This window comes from Selaginella moellendorffii, unplaced genomic scaffold, assembly GCF_000143415.4.
Source record: "Selaginella moellendorffii unplaced genomic scaffold, v1.0 SELMOscaffold_11, whole genome shotgun sequence".
Lineage (NCBI taxonomy): Eukaryota > Viridiplantae > Streptophyta > Lycopodiopsida > Selaginellales > Selaginellaceae > Selaginella > Selaginella moellendorffii.
This window is the reverse complement of record NW_003314272.1, coordinates 2,367,047-2,385,157: the sequence shown is the minus strand read 5'-3', so window position 1 is coordinate 2,385,157 and position 18,111 is coordinate 2,367,047. Positions and strand designations below refer to the sequence as shown.

At 43.1% G+C, this 18,111-nt stretch overlaps 3 protein-coding genes across 5 annotated transcripts; 2 read left to right on the top strand and 1 right to left on the bottom strand.

Annotated features, from left to right (window-relative positions):
- Window positions 1–10,715: 10,715 nt before the first annotated feature.
- LOC9658911 lies at window positions 10,716–12,527 on the bottom strand. Its single transcript, XM_002968806.2, has 6 exons — window positions 12,133–12,527; window positions 12,018–12,069; window positions 11,382–11,956; window positions 11,194–11,328; window positions 11,099–11,143; window positions 10,716–11,043 (listed from the first exon to the last, which is right to left on the bottom strand). Exons 1-6 carry the CDS (start codon window positions 12,436–12,438, stop codon window positions 10,924–10,926), a joined length of 1,233 nt encoding a protein of 410 aa, XP_002968852.1. The 5' UTR covers window positions 12,439–12,527; the 3' UTR covers window positions 10,716–10,923.
- Window positions 12,528–12,689: 162 nt separating this feature from the next.
- Window positions 12,690–16,736, top strand: LOC9658910 (ATP-dependent DNA helicase Q-like 5). 3 transcript variants are annotated; one of them, XM_024673712.1, is made up of 23 exons: window positions 12,690–12,766; window positions 12,814–12,848; window positions 12,904–13,734; window positions 13,793–13,912; window positions 13,962–14,015; window positions 14,082–14,194; window positions 14,247–14,459; window positions 14,502–14,580; window positions 14,635–14,688; window positions 14,740–14,811; window positions 14,871–14,924; window positions 14,977–15,021; window positions 15,067–15,161; window positions 15,213–15,330; window positions 15,390–15,488; window positions 15,537–15,592; window positions 15,641–15,872; window positions 15,923–16,071; window positions 16,132–16,156; window positions 16,213–16,325; window positions 16,389–16,477; window positions 16,525–16,595; window positions 16,643–16,736. In XM_024673712.1, the coding sequence occupies exons 1-21, from the start codon at window positions 12,727–12,729 to the stop codon at window positions 16,471–16,473; spliced, it is 2,682 nt and encodes an 893-aa protein (XP_024529480.1). In that variant the 5' UTR covers window positions 12,690–12,726; the 3' UTR covers window positions 16,474–16,477; window positions 16,525–16,595; window positions 16,643–16,736. The 3 variants fall into 3 exon arrangements, with proteins under 3 accessions (XP_024529480.1, XP_002969144.2, XP_024529479.1); XM_002969098.2 differs by having other exon boundaries at window positions 14,740–14,814; XM_024673711.1 differs by having other exon boundaries at window positions 14,247–14,580; window positions 14,740–14,814.
- Window positions 16,606–18,107, top strand: LOC9658909 (UDP-rhamnose/UDP-galactose transporter 4). The gene is made up of 5 exons (XM_024673714.1): window positions 16,606–16,926; window positions 17,008–17,192; window positions 17,248–17,448; window positions 17,503–17,664; window positions 17,745–18,107. The coding sequence occupies exons 1-5, from the start codon at window positions 16,797–16,799 to the stop codon at window positions 18,075–18,077; spliced, it is 1,011 nt and encodes a 336-aa protein (XP_024529482.1). The 5' UTR covers window positions 16,606–16,796; the 3' UTR covers window positions 18,078–18,107.
- The last annotated feature ends 4 nt before the right edge of the window (window positions 18,108–18,111 follow it).

The window sequence follows — 18,111 nt, the reverse complement described above, 5'->3', positions numbered from 1 at the left end:
GAAGAGGCATTTCTTTTAGCCTAGGATGAAATTAGATGTTGAGAAGTATATATGTGGTTATTTGACCTGCCAAGTGGTCAAAGTTGATCATCAGAAGCTTGCTCGCCTTTATCATCCTCTATATGTATCCAAAGATAAGTGGGATAGCATTTTGATAGATTTTATATCACTAGTTTACTTAAGATCTTTCGAGGAAATGATGCTATTTGGGTTATTGTGGATTGTTTAATGAAGATGGCTCACTTTTTCTTAGTGAAGATGACAATTAAAGGTTTTGAACTTTCTTAATTGTTTATAAACCAATTATTCAATCTCTATGGTTTGCCAGGTGACATTGTGAGTGATTAGGATCCCAAATTCACATCTAAAAGTTTTGGCAAATAGAAGCTAGAGAAGCTAAAGACTAGGTTGAGCATAAGTACTGGTGAGCATCTATAATTAGGTGGGTAGACAAAACACATGAATCAACTATTAAAAAATATGATAAAGTTTTTATAGGAAACTTGACTCAATAAAGTGTATAGGAGAAGTAATTACCTTTGCTTCAATTTTCTCACAATAACACTCATTAATAAGTTATTGGCATGTCTCCATTTATTGCAATGTATGGCTATAAGCTGTTTGGTTTAGGTGTCTTATGCTTGTGATTTTCTGGAGGATATGTAAGACAAGTTTGAGTTAGCAAAGTTGAATATAAGACAAGCTCAAGATTGAGATAAAAAAATAGTTAATAAATATTGTGTAAGTGACTAAATTTTCCATTCTACTTTAGTCACTTAATCACACTTTTGACCATTTGGTGGAGCCTCACTCACAACCTCTATAAATCTTACTCCTAACTTAGGGACTTGTTAGCCCCGTGAATGGCATCTATACTATTTAGCCTTTACACTTAGTCCAAGTGCTCTATGCATCCGATCCCATAATAAACACCCTAAAGGTACCATTGACATCTCAATCTATTATGCTAAAGCCATATCCATTTAGCTCTATCTCATTAGTAATCCAAGACCACCTGTGCCATAATCCTATCTTTCAAAGATTGGGCTATCTATCCATGAATGATCATCCCAAGACCATATATTAGCATCCTTAGAATGCTCGGAGACATGGGGAACACCCTTCTGTGATACACAAATCCCTAAGCCCCAAAGTGGAGCCGAGGCGGAAGCCAAACGAGTGTAATAGGTTTGGATTAAAAAGCTCCAACTTGAAAAGTCGAGAGTAAGAGTGGAACTCCCAATGAAGGGCTCGAGGAACGAGCCCGAAGCAAGCACTAAGTGAGTCTCTAAAAACATGGAAATATTGAGATAGAGTCCGAGATGGACCCAAGATGGAGTCTGAGATGGAGTCCAAGATGGAGTCCGAGATGGAGTTCGAGATGGACCCGAGATGGAATCCAAAATGGATGTGAGATGGAGTCCAAGATGGACCCGAGATGGAGTCTGAGATGGATCCAAGGTGGAGTCCGAGATGGACCCGAGATGGAGTCTGAGATGAACCTGAGATGGATCCGAGATGGAGTCCGAGATGGACCTGAGATGGACCCGAGATGGAGTCTAAGATGGAGTTCGAGATGGACCCGAAATAGAGTCCGAGATGGAGTCTGAGATGGAGTCCGAGATGGACCTGAGATGGAGTTCGAGATGGAGTCTGAGATGGACTCGAGATAGACCCGAGATGGACCCAAGATGGAGTTTGAGATGGAGTCCGAGATGGAACTTAGACTAAGACCGAGACCAAGACCAAGACCGAGTTCGAATTCGAGTTCAAAACCAAGACCAAGACTGAGTTTGAGTCTGAGTTCGAGTTCGAGTCCAAGTCTGAATACTAATACAGGCTATTGGGTGAAAGCCCAAAGCGATCATCCCCCAGGGGGGGGGTGGCTGCAAGGGGTTCCAAAAGTATAGTAAGGAGAGTGTGGGGGTTGGACCCCAGTGGAGCCAATTTGGCCTAGGAAGGTTGTACCCAGATGTTGGGTGATGAAATAACCACTAGGAAGTCCAAAGCTAAAGTGAATATAGACTAACAAATGGGGTAGCTTGGTAAAATGTTCAAGAGTTGACTCTAGTTCCTTCGAGATATCAAATGGTCGATGCTCCCAGTCCAAGCATGGGTGGCACTACTTACTTGGATACCTGGCATGGCTCAACGGAACCTCACTCTAACCTCATGGCTAGAGCACCCAAAGGCAGAAGGTGGGGAGGGTACCCATGAGGCCTGCATAGGGCCATGATGTTCCAAAATGTTATCCCAAATTCCCAGATAGTGAAAATGAAGAGGAGTAGTCCTTTGGTGTAGTGACCAAGGATGCAATCACATAGTGAGTAAGTCCTAAATAATAAGAGGACTTAGTGGTCGGGCCTGTGAGCCTTGATCCAATGGCAGTGTTGGCAAATACGGCCATAGACAAAAAGGGACTTAGAGGGGATTGAAAAATGGATATTGGAGAAGGTTATTCCCTATGTTTACGAGCATCCTAAGGATGCTAAAGAGTGGATCTAAGATGACCATTCATGGAAAGATGGCCTAGTCTTTGAGAGATAGGACTATGATATAGGTGGTGTTGGATCACCAATATGACAAAGGTGAATAGACATGGTCTTAGCATAACAAACTGATATGTCAGTGATACCTTTGGTGTCGATCATGGGATCGGACATGTGGAGCACTTGGACCAAGTGCAAAGGTTGAGTGGCATGGATGCCATTCTCGGGGTTAGCAAGCCTCAAGTCCTGAATTGGACTTATAGAAGTTGTAAATGAGACTTTTCCAAGTAGTCGAAAGTGTGGTTAAATGACTAAAGTAGAATGGAAAAATTAGTCACTTACACCTTCCTTAATGTCACTTCTTTAGTCCCTACCAAGTCCCTTTCCATCCACGGCCATGCTTGTTGACAATATCACTGGGTTAGGGCCCAAAGGCCCTACTCATGTGTTGGGTGATGATATAACCACTGAGGAGTCCAAGGCCAGAATGAACACAAATGGACAAGTGGGGTAACTTAGTAAAATGTTTAAGAGTTGGTAGGAGATTGAATAGTCAATGCTCCTAATTAAATATAGGTGGCATTACCTACTTAGATATCTAGTGTAGCTCATCGGAACCTAATTTTAGCCATATGGCTAGAGCACCTAAGAGTGGAAGGTGGGGAAAGTACCTATAAAGTTTGTGTAAGGCCACGGTGTTTCAAAATGTTGTCCTAAAGTTCTAAATTGTGTAAAGGAAGAGGAGCAATCCTCTTGTATAGTGACTAAAAATATGGTCACATAGTGAGAAAATCCTAGAGATCAATAGGACTTAATGATTTATAACTTTCCATAATCATATTAGCCTTTCCTAGCTAAACTAGTTCCATTGAAGTCCTCCCCTTACTATCCTTTTGGAGCTCATTAAACCCCCTAGAGTCTAGGAGATGATCACTTTGGGCTTTCACCCTTAGACTCGGACTTGGTCTCCACCCCAATCTTAGTCTTGGTTTTGGTCTTAGTTTCAGTCTTGGTCTCGATCTTGGTCTCACTCTCAATTTTCATCTCAGACTCCTTCTTAGACTCCATCTTGATTTCCTTCTCAGGCTCCACTTTAGACTCTTTCTTTGTTGCGAATGTGACTTCGGGTATTGAAAGTTATCTGTTGGCTAGTCCTTTTAGATATTCTTTCCTTACTACTATGACAGTAGAAGGTCGGTATTGCTGGTCCCTTTTTCATTCTCCGCCTAAATTAGTTGAGAAATTGGTCTTTGCATATGCACTTGACCAGATGAGCATAAGGATGGAATTCCTAAGTGTTATTAACATACTTGACCTGGTTAAAGAAACTTATTCATTGACTTGCACTTGCTAGTGTTAAGAACCCTAGTGATATTGAGTTTGGTCCTTTAATATTTGCTGGATGATAACTTATCGTGTCTGCCAAACACCTTTGCTATCATGCCCTTTGTGTTAGTCTTATTCCACTTCTAAATGCTATTTATGGAAAATGTCTAGATCTTCTTATTTGGTATATTTACAGAATGTAGAGATTGTAAAGGGTTTTAAAGGCTTGTAAAGGGTTTTAAACATATAGAAGGGATAGTGGGTAAGTTGGGCATGGCTGACTAACTTAAGGCATAATTTAGCTCTCGCTTGCGTGCTTGTTTTTGTTTTGCATCTAACTTAAGTTTAAGCCTAAGTTCCATACCATGCTAGATGGTGGAGTACCCATATCCTCGCATTAGGCCACTAGTATGCTAAAATAACACTAAATTCTATTTAGCTCCGTTTTGCATGCTAGTCCTAACATTAGGATGCTAAATGCTTTCAAACTGTTCCAAGTTGCTTTGTGTTCCTCTCCCTCCGCTCCTTGGGTTGAATTCTCAAGAATCACTCCATACTTTGGTTCCTTCACTCCTTAGCTCCATGCTTAGGAGTTTAGCTCCATTCCTTCATTCAGTGGCTTAAGGCCCTGACTATCCTTTAGACACGTGGTATGTAGCATGTGGCATATGACACATGGCATATAAAAGGTTTAGGTTTCACTTCGTAGTTATGCTATGGTAAATCACTATAGGATAAAGGGTAAAAACCACATATGATACATTTTTGAACTCCTTCTCGAACTCTATCTTCAATTCCTTCTTGAACTCCATTTTGAATTCCTTCTTGAACTCCTTGGACTCCATTTTGAATTCCTTCTTGAACTCCTTGGACTCCATCTCCGATTCCTTTTTGGACTTCATCTCATACTCCATCTTGGACACAATCTTGAATTCCTTCTCGAACTCCATCTTGGATCTGGTCTTGACATTTTTATGTATCATAACACTTGTCATGTGTTAGTCCTTTTTATATCCCTTTCTAGAGACTCATTCCTTAAGCACTTTGTTCAGAGTTCCACTCTTGCTCTTGGCTTTCTAAGTTAAAGCTTTTGGTCTAAACATGTTACACTTTTGAACTTCCACTTCAACCACTATTATATGGCATCCTTTCAGCTACACTTTAGGGCTTACACATTGTCATCATCAAGAGTACAAAGTTGGTGACAAGGTTTTCTTTAAGCTGTCAAATGCATAAAAGTCTTTGAGAGGTGGCAATGTTAAGTTGTTTTCATGGTATTATGGGCCTTAAACAATTTTACAGTGTATGGAGGATCTTGCTTACACTTTGGACTTGTTAATTAATTTAAATATTCATCTAACATTCCATATGAGCAAATTTTAAGTGTGTTTACACTCTAGTGATGTTGCGGATCAATCCATCATCTAGATCTCTGAAATTAATGTTGAAAAGGCTGGTCCAGCCAATATTCTTGCTTAAAAATTGGTGAAGACACACTGTAAGACAACTCAAAAGTTGTTGGTTTAGTGGAATAGTTATTCCAACTTCTATGACATTCTTGATGAAGGGGAGAATTAAATTTTATAGCCATATTGCTATATAATTTGAGTTGTTTGCTTTATTTTCATTCATTTGTTTCTATAACCATATTGTCATGCCAAAAAGTCATATTACTTTCTTTCTTTCTTTCATGGTTGTTTGTTGTGATGTTAGTGTTTTTTGAACATCTTTTCTTTATGGTCATATTGCCTTGGATTCCCTTCATATGAGGCTCATTTAGCTTTTCAAAGCTACTGGTAGTGGTTGGGTCACTAAGGAGATATTCTAAAAATATTATATGGTATATGGGATTTAAAGCCGGAATGCCTTAAAGGGGCTTAGGGTTCACTCCTTGTTTATTTCAAGAGTGATCCTCTTTGTTCAATGCTTTACTAGTATATTTAGAAATATTAATCAAGAGTGCATTGCCATTAATAAATTACAACACTTGTGTAAAGGCCCTAAATCTATATTCACTTATTTCAAATGGTTGCTAATTAATATTTCATGAGCCGATGTAGCTTTCAAGGAACATGTTTGCCTTTGCCTTTATGAGGATATCAAAGATTTTATTCTTTTTCATCTATCCAACATTTATGTGCTAACATCTCATCTTTATTGATTTTATTATTCACTATGATAATCTATTTTAAGAATAGATTGGAATTAGTACATAATTATGGTAAAGCACAATTCTAATGGAAATTAGAGTCATGTGTTGATGGTATCTTTTCGATGTTGAACAATGACATTAGATTGAAAATCACTTTTACATGTATTATAGAGATTTAGATCTTGTCTTCACACTCACCCTTAAGCTTATGCAATGGATGTTATTCTTCTTCTCATCTTGGCTCAATTCCTTTTTCATGGATTTTCATACCTTTTTACATCACCAATTATTTTCAATCCATTACATTTAGTTTCTCTTTTTAAGTTTTATGTAACACTTATGCTAATACAAACTTCATTAATTGGGAGTTTGCACTTTTTCATAGCATTCTCTTTTGATTAGCATAATGTCTAACTTATGCTAAAGTGATGGACAATTGACAAACCTTTTTCATGTTTATCACACATGAGATTGAGTTTTGGTGGAGGATAAAGTGTTTGAAACTCATTACAACATCTCCTTCATCTCCCTTTTATCATTCTTGGTTTTTCTTAATTTGAACTGGTAAACCTAAAAGTGGATTGGAAGTGGCATAATGTTGATCAGACAATTTTTCCTTTTCTAATATTAAATTCTCACAATTTTCTTGTATAAAGTCTAAGATATTGGCTGTCATGATCTTAATTTTATCTTTACAATTGCCTTTATTTAATATCAATTTTATTTATTGAAACTAAACCCAAGGATTAATTTATTATTTTAGTTCTTAATTAATTAGCAGAGGAAATTTATTTCTTTGTCATGTTATATTACTTTAATAAAACCTTCCACAAAATTTCAACGACACCTATTGATTCCGGTAATAATATTATTAATATATGCCTGCTTTTCTTATTATTTATTCATTTAGATTTTAATCAATTACAAACATTCGAAAAAACTAGACCTAAATATACTGAAGTAAAAGTGATTCGCCTACAAATTCTTCCTGGACGACTGGAGTGATCTTGTCTCCCCCATGGCTCTTTAAAGTTCTCTTATTTCCACCGGTGGGTGATAGCGATACGTCCCTTACCTTGCCACCTTGTGTCCATTTTCCCTTGCACGACCTACAAGCGTAGCGCGGCTGGTCACGCTTGCCAGTACTCTTCTCGTTGTTGTAGTAATCGAACCGCGTGTTGTAAGATTGGCACCTTGGGCACTGGTACACGTTGTCCGGAAGGTCGTGGTGCTCCCACACGCCATACAATTTTGATCCCTCACCTCCTCGGCCGTGAGCTTGCAAGCCCTCTCGCTTCTCAGTCGACGCTTCTTTGTCAGCACCATGATACCATCGTCTTCTCTACTTCTCTTGCTTCCTCTCGCCATAGCTCGTACGATCCTAAAGGACTTGACCTTATTTATTTATATATGCACTAAAGTAAAGGCTGGGTTAGCTTAAACAGCGTAGATTCCCACTAATCCTGTGCGGTTTAAGGTAAAAATAGTCGAAAGATGCGGGCAAGAAGAAGAGAGTCTGTCGAGAAGCCAGGCATGCGCAAGTATTCCCATCACAATGTATGGCAAATGGTTTGGCTGTAAATACAATCAAGGCGCTAGAGGTTGATGATAGAAAACTGGTGAAGCTCAAGATCTATCTATAGGCATTTCCATGGGTTTCTGTGAGCTCCTTCGTCGTCGGCTTACTGATGGACAGGAAACTATTTGAGAAAGAGGAGAAAGAAAAAGTATATATTTTTTCTTATCTTTGCGGCTTTTCATATATTTGACATAAAGATTGAAATATAATACTATGTAGGTTTCTATTCATCAAACAAATCTGGAAACCCTAGGATCCAACTATAAATTCTTTTGACAAAAATTTCCATGAATCAGCAAGCCTGTATTTCTGGCAGGTCTGCCAGAAATCCCTCAATATCAAGAAACACATCATTGAATTCTTGAGGTTGCCCCCAGCAATTGGTTTGCACATCTCCACCTTGAACCCCACCAACAAACTCCTGACTAACTTGATCAGCAAACACTCCATCGCCAAGCTCGCTAGCTTGAGCAAACACTTCTTGCACACAATCACCGAAAGGTCCTTGACCCAAGGCTGGCAGAAGCTCCCAACAACTGTTTTGATCAAAAGCCTCGTGAGATATTGGTTGGGCACAATCACCCAGACCATGACCTTGCTCCCAATGAGTAGTTTGATCAAAACCCACAACACAATCACCCATAACTTGAGATGATTCGCCTACAAATTCTTCCTGGACGACTGGAGTGATCTTGTCTCCCCCATGGCTCTTTAAAGTTCTCTTATTTCCACCGGTGGGCGATAGCGATACGTCCCTTACCTTGCCACCTTGTGTCCATTTTCCCTTGCACGACCTACAAGCGTAGCGCTGCTGGTCACGCTTTCCAGTACTCTTCTCGTTGTTGTAGTAATCGAACCGCGTGTTGTAAGATTGGCACCTTGGGCACTGGTACACGTTGTCCGGAAGGTCGTGGTGCTCCCACACGCCGTACAAGTTTTGATCCCTCACCTCCTCGGCCGTGAGCTTGCAAGCCCTCTCGCTTCTCAGTCGACGCTTCTTTGTCAGCACCATGATACCATCGTCTTCTCTACTTCTCTTGCTTCCTCTCGCCATAGATCCTAAAGGACTTGACCTTATTTATTTATATATGCACTAAAGTAAAGGCTGGGTTAGCTTAAACAGCGTAGATTCCCACTAATCCTGTGCGGTTTAAGGTAAGAATATCGGTCCGGAGCGCTGAAAGATGGAAGGAGCGATCAAGGTATGCAGCATCCACATCGCAGAGGGCAAGAAGGAAAGAGTCTGTTGATAAGCCATCGTAAAACGGCTGTATTCCAGGACGTACTTACCGGAGGACCTGACTCAGCGGCCATTAACACAGAGGGGCACTCTCGGAGCTCATAAAAATCCATCCTGCATGGCCAAAGCACAAGATGAGATCGATCTAATATTTGACGGTAGAGAAGTAAACGAAGATGATCTTTCCAAACTAAAATACCTCAAAGCCGCGGTCAAGGAGAGCATTCCGCTTGCATCCGCCGGCTTCTCTAATGGCTCCCCACGAATCACTCCAAGACTGCGAGGTAAACGGCTTCACCATCCCTGCGAAAACAAGAGTGCTGATTAACATCTGGTCGATCGCTCGAGATCCAAGGTGGTGGGGTGAGTCTGCAGGGATTTTTAATCCTGAGAGGTATGGGAAGCACTTTGAGCTTCTATGGATCCGGGAAAAGAATGTGTCCCGTGATGAACTTGGGACGGACAACGGTGGAAATCACTCTGGCTAGGCATTTAAGTGGGAGGTGAGCGTAGGTAACTCTACGGTCTTTATCAAGGCTATGTGATTTTTCTTCGAGCGCGAAACAAATGAATGCCAGCCGTAGGTTCTAGGGCTCTTGGCAAAGGTCCATCGAACGGCTGGGTTTTTGCGCTTTTTTCTTCCATGTGGCTTCCACTTATAGCATTTACAACTTTATTTGCATTTAGGAAGGTGATAAGTGCAAAATAACATTTTTTATATTAGTTATGGCTACTTCAATAGCATGAAAAAAATGAGAGCTTTATATGCTGAGGCGCTTGAGGAATTGTGTCGAAGGCTGAATACAAACTTGCCATACCCATCTGAACAATTATAAAGTAGATTTAATGCAAAATATCAACTCCCCTCTTATTGAAAACATCCTTAAATTCACTTGGAGGGAAGTTGCTAACATTCCTTTTATGGGCATAAAATACATTTATTAATTATTGAGAATGTAAAATAAAACCTTTGAAAATATTCTTTATGATAAATAATATTAACCCTTTCACAAGATCAATAATACTATGCAGCAGAGTGAAATTTCTATGTGGTATAGTCTTGATGCACCCCAAGTGGAGATATTGCCATGAAACCCCACCAAGGCAAGTGAGCAACTCTTTGTTTGATTTGTTTGCGACAGGCCCATGGCATAGAAGTATCTATGAAAGTGTATTGGATCATCGAAAAGGAAAAGAACTATATGACTGTCACGATGAATGAAGATGACCTTGAGTGACCTTAGAGGCAGTGGGAGGACTCTGACTCTCCAGCCATGTATGCGTTGCTTATCCCTAATAAAATTTTACCCTTTGTTATTTCTTTGCTAATAACGGTTTCCTGATGGAGGAGGTCGGTCGTGTCAAAGGAGGGAACACAAAATCCATGAATCGGAAATTATCTGCAAGCTCTAGGAAAAATCCGGAGTGTTTTCAAGCTGGGGTGGGACATAGAACCCTTCCGAGTTTGCCAAGGCCTGAATTCGATCTTGCCTGTGAAAAGAGCTACTTAGTGACTTTAGAAACATAACGGAAGTACCTGTTTGGAGCCAATGTTGAGCTTCGTCCAGGGAACCTTTGTACAGCAAGTCTGCAGACTTGATCTGCTTCGAGTTCGAGTTGCACACGTCAGAAGAGAAAATAAGCATAGCACAATAAAGATCCAACAATCTTTACCAGCTTTCCAATGTACAGCAGAAAAATCATGGAGTAGAGATCATCAGAAAGCTCCAATTTTGCCAACATTGTCGCACGGCCAATGTTATAGGATGACCTACGTCGGGAACTTTCCCTGGATTCGAGCAGTATGTTTCCTTCTCGAAATCTATAAGTTTCCTCTATATAGCTCTCGAAAGGTTTTGATGGTTTTAGCATCTCTTCAATTCTTCTTTCAGAGCTCCACATAGCCCGCTTCAGAAAAATCATTTTCGAATATGGCGTTAGGGCTTTCTTATATTTTAGCAATGAGTTATGCATCTCTAAGTTGAAAAAATTCATTGTCAAATGAAATATTGTCTATAACCCTATAAACAAAATTCGATGCTTTCCTTTGTACTTGAATCTGGGTTTCTTGGAGCTTGAGAGCAGATTTTATTTTTTTCTTTGTTGCCAAAAATTTCATCACGCCCGTTAGTTTGTTCTACACATTACTTGTTTCGCCAGATTCCCAGTTTTGATACAGGAGTGCTGCTGCTGCTCGGGCAGCTGCGGAGGAGCTGTATTTCTTACGAAGAGAAGCCAGCAGTGCTTCGTGAGATTCCTGTGAAAGTTGAATTTTTATAGGATTTAATTGCCTAGCAAGAAAAAATGAGTACCTTGAGCACGCGAACTTCTTCCTCGAGAGCAGTGGCAGCTTCTTTCTGCGGGCTTAGTGTGAGAAGGATTCGTATGTGATAACCGCAGCTTTTACCTGTCTCCTGATCTTTACTTCCAGCTCGAGGCTGCGCTTTCTCTCCTGGACCAGCGCCTGGATCGCGGCCTTACGGTTATATTCTGCAGCTTGGACACTTTGTCGAAGGTCTTCAATTCGTTTCCTCAAGTCAAGCTGGAGATTAAGAAGAAACATTTCATATGAGAAAAAGAAAGAGAATCTCAAACCTCATCTTTGTCATTCCAGTTACGTTGAACGTGAGTTTCACCCGCCTGTTCCTTGATAGCCTCTTCGGCAGACGTCTTTTTCGAGTTCTGAAAGAGCGGCCTCGCATTGTGATCGTTTGTTCTAGAAAGGAAATTTCGAATCCTCGACAGTCTGTTCGCGTCAGCTAGCGTGCTGCTTTTGACACCTTGACCACCAGTATTGCGAGGGGCAAGAGAGATCTTTCTTCTGCTACCCGGCTCCAGTTTGCTGTTGTTAGAACCACCCCTGATTACTTCGCCATCATGTATAACCAGCCTTTCGAACACGGGAAAGTCGGCCTCTTCGGCCTTGAAGTTCTTGCTGGGCCGGAGTAATGCTTCATCCAGTTTTCTTTTCCCGTTCGACGACCTGCTCTCCTTGAACCACTCTGACCTCTGTATTCTCGATTTAACGCCACTTTCCGGGGATCTACGTCCAAAAGGAACGAATTCCCTGAGCTTGAGCATGCCAACGATGACCACCAGCGCGAGCACACCCAGAAAAACATTTGTTGGAAGTGATTTCGATGCTGGAACAATCTTCCATTGAGCAGCTCCTACAACACAAGAGTATTAATCGAAAGATATAAAACCCAAACGTCCTTTAAGCGTACCTACCTTGAAGTGCTAGTGACTGCAAATCGCGAATTTTCTTTAGCAAGTGGACGTCCTACATGATTTTCTTTCATCAGTCCAAGAGCCCAAAAACAAAGAAAAAGAAAGATCAAAGTACCTGTCCCTCGTCCTTCCTAGAGATCCGTCCAGTCCCATTTATCGTGAAAGAAGAAGGCGCGGAAACGTCGCGAAGATTTCCCCGGCGACGAGACGAGGCCAAAGAATTGCTTCTCGGGTTCCTGATCTCTAGCCCAAAGCTACATTCTGCTATATTTCTACCTTGCAAGCATTCCAGCGACAAATTCCAGCTTCCACTGGAGCCGCTGCCACTGCTGCTAGTGCCACTGCCACTGCCGCTAACCCTGCTGCAAGAACACAGACCTGCGACAATCGCTGCGCGGTGGAGCTCGCCGCAAGCCCGCATTCTCGCGCGCGCGCGCTCACCGCCTGTGGATCACGCGATCGCCGTGGCACTTCATTTAGAGGACACTCCAGCCCTAATCCCTGGCCAGTTTCAAAGAGGAGGATTTCTTATTTGATATGTCCGAGCGATGACTTGACACAAAAGGAGAGATTCTTTTTTATTTTCTCTCTCTTTTGAGCGTGCGTGCCTGGCAATGGCATTATTATCTATCTGGAAAGAAGCGAATCTTTTGGGGCAAACTTTTAAATTTTGGCGGGAAGAGCTAGGGCAAGGGCGAGCTAGGGCGCCATGGACGATAGCTGCGCCTCGGGCGGTCTCGGTGTCGAAGGTATGCTTTCGGGATTCTTGTTCTTGTGCCAATGCGATGCTTTGTAGCGAACGGCAAGGAGAATCTCTTACCGACACAACAGGTTTGCTTCTCTCGCTCTCTCATTCTCGCTCGTAGCGTAACAAGAGGTTTTCCAGATCAAGAGGAAGCCTGTCACTGCTGTGAAGCCCCAGGATCCAAAGCGCTTGCGAGTGTGCAAGGCGGGAGGAATGGAGTGTTCCAGCAAGGAATTCTCAGGAACGTTGGGTTCCGAATTGAGCGACGGGTATTCCTCTCGGATTCTTCAGTCGGGCATGGTCATCAACGTACAGCGATGCGGGGAGAGGTCCGCGAGCGAGATCCAAGCAGCAAGTTTGCGTTTTGGTGGCAAGCGCACTGGTTTGAGTCTCGGGGGAGTGAGAGCTCCTTTGGCAAGAAGTCTAGACTCAAAAGTTACGATGGATGAGGGAGATTTTGGGGATGTGACAGAGGTAGAGAAAAGGAGCAAACGAGCACCAGCTGTCGGAGGAACTTCAGATAGCTCCGGAAAGCCGAAGGTCTCGCAGAATTCCGCGGGGAATTTTGTGAAGCTCAATATCAACGGAAAAGGACGTAAGAATCGCAAGTTCCTCAATCGTGCATCTTCTGGCAAGAAGTCGTCTTACCGTGGACGTAGAAGATCCAGTTTTAAGAAGAAGGACTGCGACAATGCCGTCGATGAAGGGAAGGATCAGATTTGGGAGGACGATGGCTGGTGCGATTCTGGGAATGGAGAGCCTCTTCAACGCCAAGATGAAGCTTGCCTCCCCGACGAAGCACTCGCGGCTTTGAAAGATCCAACTGACCACAACTTATTGAAGGTTCTTCGTTCTGTTTTTGGATACGCTAGCTTCCGGAAGGGACAGGTAGAGACGATTCGTTGCGTGCTGTCAGGGCAGTCAACCATGCTTGTTCTTTCCACCGGTGCTGGAAAGTCACTTTGTTACCAGGTATTTCCTTTTCTTCTTTTTCTTCATCTGGTTCTTAAATTCTTGCAAACTATTTCAGCTTGCAGCCTATCTTCTACCTGGAACCACTCTGGTGATAAGCCCATTGTTAGCATTGATGGTTGATCAGTTGCGTCATCTTCCATCGGCGATCCCTGGCGCTCTTATCAATAGTACTCAGGTTTGTTTCCTTTACTAATCCAAGGTGCATAACATTCATGATTGGATAGTCTGCAAAGGAGAGTTTGGAAGTACTAGAACAAGTAAGGACTGGAGCCGTGAAGGTATTCATTTTCTTAGCTGTGAAAGTCGTCCGGTTTTATGGATTTAACGATTAATCATTGGCGCAGGTTCTTTTTATGTCTCCAGAGCGACTATACAGTGAGAGCTTTCTGTCCGTATTAACTGATCTTCCAAGTATATCACTGGCTGTGGTTGACGAAGCTCACTGTGTTTCGGAATGGTTTGTTTATTTTCTGGTACAATTTGCCTGCTCACTAACAACTTCTCTGCAGGTCACATAATTTTAGACCGTCGTACTACAGGCTTGGGAGTGTTCTTCGTAATAAAGTTAAGCCTAAATGCGTGCTGGCTATGACCGCTACAGCTACTCGAAAAACGAAGGACTCAGTTTTGTCCTCCCTGGGAATTTCATCGAATAATGTACTGAATCAGCCTGAAGTTCCACAAAATCTTGTTCTTACGGTTTCCCGCTGTGAAACCAACAAGTACGTGCTGATTCATCTTGGATCTAACTTACTCTCTTGCAGACTGCATGCTCTTGCTCAGCTGCTCAACTCTAGCCCATTTGTGGATGCGCAGAGTATTATCATATATGTCAAATTTCAGGTGACGCTCTCTTTCTCTAATGCTTGCGGGCCAATTTGACGGAATGCGTCACAGAATGAAGCGGACCTAGTGTGCAACTATCTCCAGTCGAAGGGCCTCCTTACAGACGTAAGCACAACGTTCTATGCTTGCTGAATGTACAGCATGGTTGAACTTCAGAGTTATCACGCTGGAAGAACGTTACAAACGCGGCGAGAAGTCCAGGAAAAGTTTTGCTTGAACAAACTTCGAGTGGTAATGTGCTTGCTTCGAGTGCTTTACAGGACTCTTACATGAACCATATTTCTTAGGTGGTTGCGACCGTTGCCTTTGGAATGGGACTTGACAAAAGTGATGTGAGGGGGGTAAGAAAGCTAATTAGAAGGTCATATTGATATTAAACAATGCAATACTCAGGTAATTCATTATTCCATACCATCAAGTCCCGAACACTATGTTCAGGTGAGTTTGAGAATTTTGAAAACAGGCATTTGATTGTATAAACAGGAAATAGGACGTGCTGGCCGCGATGGGAAACCTGCATTTTGTCATCTCTTTCTTGATAACTGTAGCTATTTAAAGCTGAGGAGCTTGGCACACAGGTACATACACTAAATTTGAGGTGCTTTGCTAATGATGAACGAGTGCTGCAGCGATGGTGCTGATGAATACGCGATAAACAAGCTCCTTTCTCGCGTTTTTGGTTCTGGCCGTGGATTGCAATCTTTAAATATCGAGCAGGCATGCAGGGAATTAGATTTAAAAGAGGAGGTAAAAAGTCGCAAAGTTTTGGATTTTAGAATTCTCTCGTCATCATCCTTACATTACAGGTGATAGCTACAGTTCTCTCCTACTTGGAAGTCGGAGAAGAGCAGCAGTTAAGAGTACTCTCTTCTCTTAAGGCCACATGTATCTTACACTTCCACAAGGTAACGTAGCAGCTATGCGGGACCGAATTTTGACGCAGCACATTACAGGGTTCACCGCACGTGCTGGCAAGATCAAATGCATTTTGTTCTGCGGTTTTAGAAAGGTAGGCTCACTTTGAGTCAAGGATCCGACTCAGCTGCGTGGCATGCAGGAAACAAGAAAAGAACGGCGGATACACTCTCAATCTACCATCTCTGGCCGCAGAGATGAAAGTAACGCTGATGCAAATTCAGAGAGAGCTTCAAGCCCTTCAGACAAGAGGAGAAATCGCGTACGAGCTGAAAGATCCAGCATTTTGCTACCAAGTCCTGGAATCTCCGGAAGACATTTGCATGCTCACTTCAAAACTTGCGGACTACCTTTCACAAGCCGAATCGTGCAAGGTTAATCTACTCTGGTTATAGAGTGTAGTTCTTTTAACGCTGCTCCACAGGTGAGAAAACTGGACGCGATGTACAATGCCGCAGCTTTGTCAGTGGGACCTTCGGCTGAATCACCTATACGAGCCAGCATAAAGGCTTATTTCGATTCCAGCTCCGACCAACAAGCTCTTACGATGCCAGGCTTTCTCAAAACCACAAGGTAAGCAAACTTCTCTTTTTCACATGCAGCTAAATTCCCCCTCACTTGCTGCGATTTTAGCTCCTTTTTGCGTGCTGATGTCAAGGTCAGTTCACTCGACTTCAAGCGAATGGTGTGAAGCTGAAAACATTTGGCTGACAGGTTTTCCTACGCTCCAACGAAATGGACTTCACTGGCCGTGCCATTGCCAGAATTTTCCACGGGCTGGGAAGTCCCATGTACCCGGCTTCCTCATGGTCCAGGAACCATTTCTGGTACGTACGCTTAGCACCAGACATTGATTCTCCTGTTCTTTTTATTGTTCTTTTGTTTCTCAGGGGCCGACACATGGACGTGGATTTCTATGCCATTAGGGAGGTTGCCACCGCGGAGCTCCTTGCTTGTCGCAGTAGCAAGAGATAACAAGGTCCCATCCTAAATATTTCATGATCTTCACCTCATCGAAAATCCCAGGAGGAGGACGAGGAGGAGGAGAGATAACCGTTTGGAAGAGCGTGAACCAACTGCCAAGCTTATAACTATAGGTACATAGAAACAGCTGGTCTCAAAAATGGTCTCACACTGCTTTTAGGGTAAAGGATAAAGGGACAGCTGAGTGAGGAGCGAAATGGTGGAGCGGTAGCGGAGAATTGGCATTGGATCTCGTTGGGTTTCGAGGAATCTGGCCAATGGTGGTGGATCTGCGACGCTAGATCTTGGCTTCTCTTCTGGGTAGGCTCGCAGAAATGGCTCCGACGAGCAGCAAGGATAGGAAGGCAGTGGCCGATGTGGGCGCTTGGCTCTTCAATGTGACTACGTCTGTGGGGATCATCATGGTGAACAAGAAGCTCATGGACCACTACGGCTTTAGCTTCGGTCAGTGGAAAGTTTGGATCTGCTCGTTTCTGATCTATCTGGTGCTGAAGTTTTTTGTTGTTTTGCCTTTCGTTTTTGCAGCCACGACACTGACGGGCCTGCATTTTGGAATGACCACGCTAATGACTCTGGTGCTCAGATTCCTGGGTTTTATCCAACCGACCCACTTGCCATTCGTCGATCTCGCAAAGTTTGCTCTTTGCGCAAACTTCTCCATCGTCGGCATGAACGTCAGCCTGATGTGGAACTCCGTTGGCTTCTACCAGGTAAGCTTGTCTTTGCTCTTTTCTAGAGCCTGAGTTCTTGTGCCTCCTTGCGCAGATTGCAAAGCTCAGTATGATCCCCGTCTCTTGCCTTCTCGAGGTCCTTTTCGACAAGATACGCTACTCGCGAGACACAAAGCTAAGCATCGTGGTGGTGTTGCTAGGAGTGGGAATCTGCACGGTCAGCGACGTGAGTGTCAACACGAAAGGATTCGTGGCGGCCGCCATAGCAGTGTGGAGCACAGCACTCCAGCAATATGTAAGTGTTTCAGAAGACACTTTTCATTGATCCACTCTTGTTTGTTTACTGCAGTACGTGCACTTTTTGCAAAAGAAATACGCCCTCGGCTCCTTCGATCTCCTGGGCCACACCGCTCCCGTCCAAGCCGGCTCGCTCATCCTTTGCGGCCCCATAATCGACTACTGGCTCACTGGCCTGCGAGTCGACTTGTTTCAATTCTCCTTCCCTTCACTGGTAAGTGTAGCTTAGCTGTTTTTCTTTTTATCTCATTCCATCGATCCAGCTTCTCAAACTCGTTGGGAATTCTTTTGCAGTTTTTCATCATCCTCTCGTGTTCCATCGCCGTGGGAACCAACCTCAGCCAGTTCATCTGCATTGGGAGGTTCACGGCGGTGTCGTTCCAGGTGCTGGGACACATGAAGACGGTGCTGGTGCTGGTGCTGGGATTTTTCCTCTTCGGCCGCCAGGGACTTAATCTCCAGGTGGTGCTGGGAATGCTCATGGCGGTGGTGGGAATGGTGTGGTATGGCAACGCGTCGTCCAAGCCCGGCGGCAAAGAGAAGAGAGCCTACGTCCTTCCCATCAAAGTCTCTAAGAACAGTGTTAGTAGCGAGGACGACGAAGAGCTTGTGAGCAACAAGACTTGATCCATCGATCGATTCTTTTGTTCTTCTTTCCATA

Bases quoted from the DNA above. Each gene is read 5' to 3' on its own strand.
- LOC9658909 (XM_024673714.1), top strand. From the start codon at position 16,797: ATGGCTCCGACGAGCAGCAAGGATAGGAAGGCAGTGGCCGATGTGGGC. The intron at 17,193-17,247 runs GTAAGCTTGTCT...CTCCTTGCGCAG, and splicing joins ACTCCGTTGGCTTCTACCAG to ATTGCAAAGCTCAGTATGAT. The intron at 17,665-17,744 runs GTAAGTGTAGCT...ATTCTTTTGCAG, and splicing joins AATTCTCCTTCCCTTCACTG to TTTTTCATCATCCTCTCGTG.
- LOC9658910 (XM_024673711.1), top strand. From the start codon at position 12,727: ATGGACGATAGCTGCGCCTCGGGCGGTCTCGGTGTCGAAG. The intron at 13,735-13,792 runs GTATTTCCTTTT...AAACTATTTCAG, and splicing joins GAAAGTCACTTTGTTACCAG to CTTGCAGCCTATCTTCTACC. The intron at 15,331-15,389 runs GTAAAAAGTCGC...CTTACATTACAG, and splicing joins AATTAGATTTAAAAGAGGAG to GTGATAGCTACAGTTCTCTC.
- LOC9658911 (XM_002968806.2), bottom strand. From the start codon at position 12,438: ATGCGGGCTTGCGGCGAGCTCCACCGCGCAGCGATTGTCGCAGGTCTG. The intron at 12,070-12,132 runs GTACTTTGATCT...AAAATCATGTAG, and splicing joins CTAGGAAGGACGAGGGACAG to GACGTCCACTTGCTAAAGAA. The intron at 11,044-11,098 runs GTACTCATTTTT...CAACTTTCACAG, and splicing joins AAGAAGTTCGCGTGCTCAAG to GAATCTCACGAAGCACTGCT.